This window comes from Nothoprocta perdicaria, unplaced genomic scaffold (assembly GCF_003342845.1).
Source record: "Nothoprocta perdicaria isolate Ctin4 unplaced genomic scaffold, notPer1 scaffold_189, whole genome shotgun sequence".
Taxonomy (NCBI): domain Eukaryota; kingdom Metazoa; phylum Chordata; class Aves; order Tinamiformes; family Tinamidae; genus Nothoprocta; species Nothoprocta perdicaria.
The window spans coordinates 1,246,739-1,255,160 of NW_020455082.1; the positions used below are offsets into that span (position 1 = coordinate 1,246,739).

An 8,422-nucleotide genomic window follows, 5' to 3' on the forward strand; every position below is an offset into this window, starting at 1 on the left:
GAGCTCTGCTTGCTGTCTAGGGCAGCAACAGCAACCTGTCCATTTAATGGAGAGAAGAAGGTGGTATCTTTGTCAGAAACAAATCTCCAGCCAAATTCCTTCCTGGTACGGTGTAACTGACTGCTTTAAAATTCAAAAAAGTGCCAGTCATCTTACTGAGAGGGTACGGAGCTGAGTATTTCTATATCTAACCAAACTTCTTCAAAGCGTGATAGGATTTGGAGCTCATGCTTGACAGAAACCATGACCCCCCCCCCCCTTTTGCTGTCTCTAAGTGATAATGTCAAGGGAAAGAAATGTCTTCATATTATCCCAAGTGTAAGGTTTTTCATTAAGCCATCTTAATTCCACTAGTAAAATTACATTATGTTCTTGTCAAATGGAAAAATATCTCCTAATGACACTTACTTTATTTCCAACTTACTTTATTTCCAACAGGGGCAAGCGGGTCTGACTGGAGAGAGGGGCATTAAGGGATTTCCTGTAAGTGATGTACTTGTTTGCAATACTGGAATGGTTTGGGTACCTGCCTAGCATGTCCGGCACCTTAAATACTGCCGTGTCGGAGTGCAGCTGGTTCAACTATCTCTCTCAGATACAACACTTAAGTCACTGTCTCCAGTTCAGTGACTTTTTTTTCAGGCAAGACCTTACCTTAAATGAGACACAAGCTTCCTGCATATTTAGCGTATGCTAAAATGCAGAATTCACAAGAGAGGGCCCAAAGAAGGAGGAGATGGCTGCACTAATAGACAGGGCTAGGATGAAAACAAAGTGGTAAAGATGAATGTTGGGCGAAACTCAGCAAGTTGGTTTTATTGGATTGAAGTATCCAGAGGGGGCCTAGATCCTCTAAAATGATCCTCTCTTCCTTAGTACCACCTCATCGTTTCTCACTCCCATGACCTCTCTTTGAGTCCTGCCTTACATCCCCACCTTGCTTTCCAAACATCTTGGGGATGTCCAGCAAGTTTAAGGAGTCCAGGCATTTCCAGTTTAGTTTATTCAGCAATTTGTTAGGCTAGTCCCTTGCCTTATGTTTAGCTTGTGGTTTATTCTTTCCATGTCGTCTGCTCTTTGGGAACTGCTTGCCCTTCCTGGTTAGGGAGAACAGCAGCAATCAGACCAGCAAAGAACATAGGGGTCTTTGTTGAAGAAAAACTTAGTGAGCATTTTCAGTGGCAAAGTGATGCGACTAAATACTGAAAGTAGAAAGCAGGTTTTTATGTGCTAAGTAAGCAATGGAAGCATGTTTGGGAGAGGGGAGCACTGCTTTTACTCCAGTCTTTTAACTGAGAAGTGCTCACTGAGAGCTTCTCGAGATGTGCGTGGCTTTGGTTGAGCAGCCAGGCTATGGCAGCCTTTCATTGCAATGCAAATATTCTCTGGCTTTGGCCACCCCGAAGGAAGCTCACCAGTGACAGAAATGGTGGTGCTGCCCCCCAGGAGTCAGACCAGAGCTCACTGGCTCACCTCAGCCCTTGGCCTGAAGTGCCAGAAAGTTTGTTTTCTGCTGATCAAGCTATGTTGCCTTTTTAAAAATTTGTCTGGAGGGAGGGAATGTGAGTGATCGTGTACAGTATGTCTGTTCCTTGTTCACATGAAAACACATTTCTCTTTATTGTTCTAGGGTGAACCAGGCAAGAAGGGTGAGGAAGGTGATAAAAGTGCAGATGTAAGCATGTATTTCTACTGTTTTACTTAGTCTCGTCTCTCTGCTCTCCTTAGGGCCATATTCTCCTTTCCAAGCTGCTCTGGGGAGGCAGGAGTCCTGTCCAAAGTTAGAAGGCCAAGAGATGGCATAAACTTTGAATGCAAACCTATTACAGACTAAAAATCAAGGTCCCTGAGATGTGCTTGACCATATTGTCATCTGCAGTCGGAGCATCTCCTCAGTCCTTAAGGCTTATTTCTCCACACAAAATTGCTAGTAGGTAGGCAGATACACATGCCATGTTACTGCTAAGGAACACATATGCAAAAGGGATCAAACTGCCCATGCGGAGAACTGGAGTTCTCAGATCTCTGTTCTGCCACATGAAAATCTTTCCAATGTCAATCTGTCCTTAAGACCCCCTGTCTAGGGTAATGGAGGCAAAAGCCTGAGCTTATGTAAAATGAACAAGAAGCCTTCTGCAAACATACAGCAGTGTAAGTGTTGTTTTGTTTTTGTTTCTCTCCTTGCAGGGCGAAGGTGTTCAACAACTTCGAGAAGCTCTGAAGATTTTGGCTGAGAGGGTATTAATTCTTGAGCACATGATAGGAATTCATGGTAAACAGCGTTAAAAGCTTTCTTTTCTAGACACCTGGGAGTCCGTTCTGGGGGCTGCCAAGCACATTGGCCTGGTCTCCTAACCCAATCAATTTACCTATTTAACCAGGATTTTCAAAATTAGGTACTCAACATGACTTAAAGGCCTCCACCCCCCAGGACTGCCTATATTAGCCATTGTATAAATCGTCTGTTTGGCCTTACAGAAGAATGAGGCATGTGGTACTGTTCTCTTGAAACAGTCACTGGAGCAAACTGCTTTCACTGGCATAAATGGACTTTCTGTTGTTGCTTGGGAAGGAGCTGAGTTATTTGCACCCCTGTATGCATTTATACCCATGTAGCTGCATCAGCCCAAATAGGAGGTGTTTAACTGTACAGTGTAGTTAAGGCCATGTTTAGACACCTGTGTTGCATGACTTTATATAAATGCTTCCTTTTTTATCCTCTAGGTTTCTGAAACTTTCCCACTCTTTAACTTATGACATATTTAAGCTATTTAGGAAGGAAAAAAAAACTTGGAAAGTAAGTTATTTCTTCTGTGTAATTCTGTTCATCTTTATATGTGTATATGGTCCAAAAAAAAAAGGCAAAGATATAAAATACCGAAACAGGATTTTCTTTCTTTCTTTGCTGCACTGAAAGGCATCACACAGGTTAAAATCACCCGACACCAACTATCTGGTCTCGTTCCCACCGTAGATGTTGGGAATTTTACCGCAGGTTCCTGGGTAGCCCAATTCCTCCCTCTTTTTAAAACCCACACAGAAATGCCAACCGCAAGCTCTCATTTTCCCAAGAAACTTCACCATCAACGTGATTTCCAAAACCACAACCACCTAAGCAACAAGGCAAAACAGACCAACAAATAAGATGCTGTGGAGCAGCAGAGAGCGGCCCAGCGGGGCACAGAGAAGCCCCAAGGGTTTGGCAGCCTTGCGTGCCAGCAAACACAGCCCAAAGCCTGTGTTCGCCAACTGCTCCCCTGAACCAGCCGTGCTGCTTCACAGGACCGGACCAGGACTCTGTGCTTGGCTTGCAAGGCTGGACTCTTGTCACTGAAATGAGCAGATACCCTTCTCTGGAGGCGAAGGGAAAAAGCAAGCAGAACCTTAGAAATGGTGAGGCAGCACGGGAGCTAGCAGGGAGGAAAGAATAGCCATATTCAACATATATTTAGCTTCATAGAGCAGAACTCTGTAGAAAGAGGAAGGGTGTGTTAATGAGAGACATGCTAGGAGAATCAACAGACTATTTTTACATATATATATATGTGTGTGTGTATATATATATTATCCCAGCTTTATCACTAAGTTGGCTGTAGCATAGGGTGGGCCATTCAGTCCTTTCAATGCCTCAACAAGTCCATCTTTTCACAGAGTGAAATGGCATTTAAGCACCCGGGAGCATGATGTCTCAGGGACCATTCGGTGAAGCCTTCTCCTTCAGCTGCAGGAGGCTCTGGGCAATGCTAAGTCATGGTTACAGCCCAAGCAGATAGATATAAAACAAGGATAAGAGCAGTATGTTATAGTCACAGGGGGGAGCAGGAGCTGTTGTTCTGCAGACAGCAATATTTCTAGCTCAGCTTTGAGCTAAAGGACAAGCCCTAATAGCATAGTAGTGTGATGGCAGCCACCACGTAGCTCCCCAATGGTTTGGGGGAGAAAAAAGAGGCACAGGGAAGGCACTTCCTTACAGAAGAAGCATCCTTCAGAAGGGCCCATTTACTCCTTCCTTAGCCTCCCCTTTTAAATAGCGCTCTCCCACGACTTTCTCTCCTTACAGACTCTTTATCTTCCATTGAGCCAGGCTCTGGACAAGATGTGATTCCCAGCTCCCCGCTGCGAACCAGCATCAAGATCAAGCGTGGAGGACCCCAGCACCAACAACAGCCCCATCAGATCCTCTCTTCGCTGCTGGATGACAGTGAAGCAAGAAGGAGACGCAACTGAAGGAAGTAGGAGCAGCTACATGTCCTTCAATCCTGCTCACCAGTTTAAGATACAGTATCCTGTGTTTAATTGCAGTGTGCAAATGAAGTGGGTAGGAGGCTGCAGCATTAGCAGTGAGGTTTCCTTACCTGATCAGCACTAAGCCCTTATCACAAGGAATAGCTTAGTCATAGCTCAGAGAGGGTCTTAGAAACATTTTTCTTGATCTCATTTTTTTGCCTTTCAAATACCACATGGCAGGTGTGACACCTCCTGACTGCGGCCAATAGTTTAATCCTTCTCTTGTCTTTCATGGGCCTCTAAAGCATTTTCCCTGTCAAGAATATCTCTTAAGCAAAAAATAAATAGGGGAATTCAAAGAACATTTAAAATAGTTACTCTGAAAAATCAGTTTTACTCTTGGGACATGAGCATCAAAAGCTAGGCTTTGCATTTTGTTGATTGCATAAGACTTTTTTTTTTCTACCTATGGTTAGCTGAGCAAGGATCTCAGGTGCAAATCATGGCATCCACTGACTTTCTGTCTATTTAAATAGGTTTTTTTTTTTTTTTAACTCTGTGTCAGGGTTTCAAATCCAGCCCAGGCGAAAAGTGAGCAAATTATCTTTGTCATTTTATGGCATAATAAGGTAAATTGGTCATGTCCCATCTAGCTCTTAGTGCAAGATACAGCTATCTCAAAAAGATAATGTCTACTCCTACAGGTGTGTCTGGCAAAAGCTCTGGCAAAGACCAAGAACTGGGCTGTCCATGTATCCAGGAAGCCCTAAGACCCAGCAGGATATTTCAGAGAGAAAGGGAAGCGTGTGTGAAATGGGGCTTGGCTTGCAGGGGCTCTGCCTGCCGACTTTAGCCTCCCATCAGCTAGCTTTTCCGGATACATTGTGAAGGTGGTAGACGAGCCCTACAGAGATTTCAGAACAACCAATTTTGTCCTCTCAGAAGCATTATTTTCTCAGAAATAAAGATGTTAAAGCTACTTCCAGAGAGACTGTATTCACCATTAATTTGGGCCTGTCCTTCTGAAGTCTAACCAGGTCACCCAAAACAGATGATCGATCACATTTGACTGTGTTTCTAGATTTTCAATTATTTGAAACAAATTACTGGCAATATGAAGGGAAATTTAATTGAAGTTTTTTTGCAACTAATCCTGCCAAACTGCTTGTCAGACTACTGATTAGGGTCAGACTGCAATGGTTCTAACTCTGGATTCCTATAACAAGCTATGTAATTTTTTGCTTCCCACCCTTCTTACTTTATTTAGCTACATCTCTCTTTTAACGCAGTACTGTATCTTGAATTTTGGTGATAGCAGGATTATACCAAATGGACTTTCTGTCAGCAGAGGATTCAGTTCTTATTACTCACACAACAGTCAGACCACGTTGTGCAGTCGCAGTTTAAAGATGTTTTAAAGGTGAACACAGCCTCATACGCCGACAATTAATGATCTTCATGACAAAGCAAACTACTCCAACCACATTTTCCATCTTAGGCAGGATACTAAGATTCATTTTAGCCAAGGCTTATATGCATCTTGCCATGTCTATGTAACTTAGAGTGGATTTATTTTGGATGCGTGCTCATTTAGCAATATATTTTGAAATGTTTAGCTTTATCTTACATGCATACTGTGCAATACCATAGTGTTTCTTAATGTTTCTTGGAGCTCCAATGTGTTTTTGACTTGGATAGGTTCTGGTGGTAGTAATGCATTTTCCTTGCCTTGAGCTAACCAGAAGCAGCAACAGAATATTGCACAACTTAACATTTTTGTTATTTGTGCATCCTGATGTTCACCAGCAATCTGGTACTCCAGGGAGGTGAAGAATATTTCTCTCCAGAGTATCCAATTTGCACTTAACTGTACAAAACTGAGAGAAACCCAGGGAAATAGGAATAAACTGAAGAGAAAGGCCCCTGCCTGCTCCCACCACGCTCCATAGCAAGCTCACCATCAACTTTAATAGGAGTAGGGACGGGCCATAAAAATGGGATCCAAATCTTCAGCTCGCAGGATGCTGGTGGCAGAGCAGCCCAGGCAGCGCTCAGGCTTTCTGAAACTTTGGTTCTGGAATCCTGGTTCAGTCCCAGTCTTTGAAACGAACTGTTTCGATGTAGGAACCTAACCACTGTGACAAGGCTTCCAAAAGATGATCAGCTTCTGGAATTATGTCTCAGGACAATTCCTGGGAATATGACTCTGTTTCACGATTGCAAACTTGGTATTGTTGTTGTTGTTGTTTTTGCTACATTCCAGTAAGGTGATTGATGATAAAAGGGTTTGAACTACTTGCAGTTTCTGTGATTGCTTTGAAATCGAGTAATTCTACGGTGCTATAGTTGTCCATAAAGCAAATACCCACCCATGGAAGGAAATGTTAACTTTTTCACTAGTTACTTTACACAGTATTTTTTTGTTTATATCAGTGTGTTTCATACACGTGCAAGTGGTCTCAACATCTCTCTTTGAGATTGATCTCTTATAGAGCAGCCATATGCAGTATCTTGTGTTTACATATAAGTTCTTAGGGCAGAAATAAGTCTCTTCTAACATGAACTTGTTTATGGCAGGCTCTGATGTTTGCTGTCAGACTTTACCAGTGGAGCAAAAAAAAAAAACCCCACCTGTTTGTTCCACCACTTGCATCATTACTTACCTGTTTTTGTATTGCTATGTTATGTTCAAGTTATGTTCAAGTTATCTATTTCTCTTTATTTGCTATGGGTTTTGTTACTGTATATGGAATGTTTTGTATTCAGCATTTTCTTACAGAACAGAGTGGGAGCAGTATTCAAGAACCCACAAGTACCAAAGACCTTTCATGTAATGCACTGAGAAATAAACTTACTGTAAATGAGTATCATGTCAAGCATCCTATATTTACCAAACTGACAGCAAGCTCAAGCAAACCACCTTCTGAAACTGGAGCAGCAGTGTTTCATTGCTGCATCTCAGCTTGCTCTCACTATACATATGCAAGTGTCTTAAAGTGGTGCACAAAGCCACAATTTCTAGTCATCCACAGAACAAAATCTGATAATTTCCTTGTCCACGATGGGACTAATTCTTCCCCAAATATTGTTGGACATTTCACCAACAGAGCTATTATTTCAGGAGTTTGAGATGTGACAGTTTGAGCTTTAGAAGTTGTCCTTTTTGTTGCTGTTTGCTTGTGTTTTCCTCATCATAGCAAAACCTAGAGATGTATAAATCATGGACAATTCCTGCCACAAACTGTGGTCTGCGTAGAGCTGCAGCGGCCAATATTGCAGCAAAAGCTAAGCTCTATAAACAGCGAAGCAATGCCAGAGATAAGAGTCAAGGCTTCCACCTCATACAGGCTGAGGACAAACTCAAGGTTACTTGTTGCCAGATGTTCCCATGCACCACTTCTCTGGGTCTCCCAGGGTGTATTTATCTTGGTTTTGCCTCCAAACATCTCCAACTCTTGATACAGTTATCCCTTTGAAACTCCTCTGAGGAAAGGCAGTTTGTTAATCACTACTGTACAGCTTGAGAGCTGCAGGATAAAAGATTAAATTAATTCCTTAGCATGTTTGGGGCCGCCCTGGTCTGCTGGGCACCAAGCGAGCACTTGGGTCATCTTGGTCTCTCAGCCTTGCTGTCTTCCAGTTACGAACAAAGCAAAGGGAAATGGACTGGTAGATTTTGGCAAGCAGAGCTTCACGTTTTTGAAGCTTCATATCCAAAGGTCTGGACCATATCTTTATAACCCACCTCCAATCTTTGCACAATCTCCCCAGAAAGGTCTAGCCCTACAATGACTGACAACCAGATCTTAGCAGTGGGGCTGGTCCAGGGTGCAAAATATCTGGCATCAAAATTTTGGAATGAGCCTGGCCACAGACTTAAGGAAAGCTGGGGGTTATGCTCCCCAATCTCAATCCTGGGAAAGTCTGAGATAGAGGGACCAGCTTTTTGCCTCTGCATGACAAGACTTGCATACATGCCAACAAAGTTTAATTTATATATAACTAAATGGAGTAAATGATATAACAAATAAACTTTAGACTTAATTCAGAAAACAAGATGGCAAGACGCATGGCAAGGTTGTGGCAACAACTTATCCTCATCCATAAAAGACACATGGCACCTGGGTCTACCTGGTCACAGGAGGATGTGGTTTTATCGAAGATAAAATTGTAGCACTCCTGGCTCAAAAGACTG

At 42.7% G+C, this 8,422-nt stretch overlaps 1 protein-coding gene across 7 annotated transcripts in view; it reads left to right on the top strand.

The window, feature by feature from the left end:
* Positions 1-6,905, top strand: part of COL26A1 (collagen type XXVI alpha 1 chain) — a 135,356-nt gene extending 128,451 nt beyond the window's left edge. For 6 of the 7 annotated variants that reach the window (XM_026037006.1, XM_026037007.1, XM_026037000.1 and 3 more), the window contains 4 exons: positions 439-483; positions 1,631-1,675; positions 2,188-2,272; positions 4,061-6,905. In XM_026037006.1, the coding sequence (XP_025892791.1) occupies positions 439-483; positions 1,631-1,675; positions 2,188-2,272; positions 4,061-4,227 (342 nt within the window). In that variant the 3' untranslated portion in view covers positions 4,228-6,905. The remainder of the gene's footprint in view (positions 1-438; positions 484-1,630; positions 1,676-2,187; positions 2,273-4,060) is intronic. The other variant, XM_026037003.1, reaches the window with a different exon arrangement.
* Positions 6,906-8,422: the final 1,517 nt, after the last annotated feature.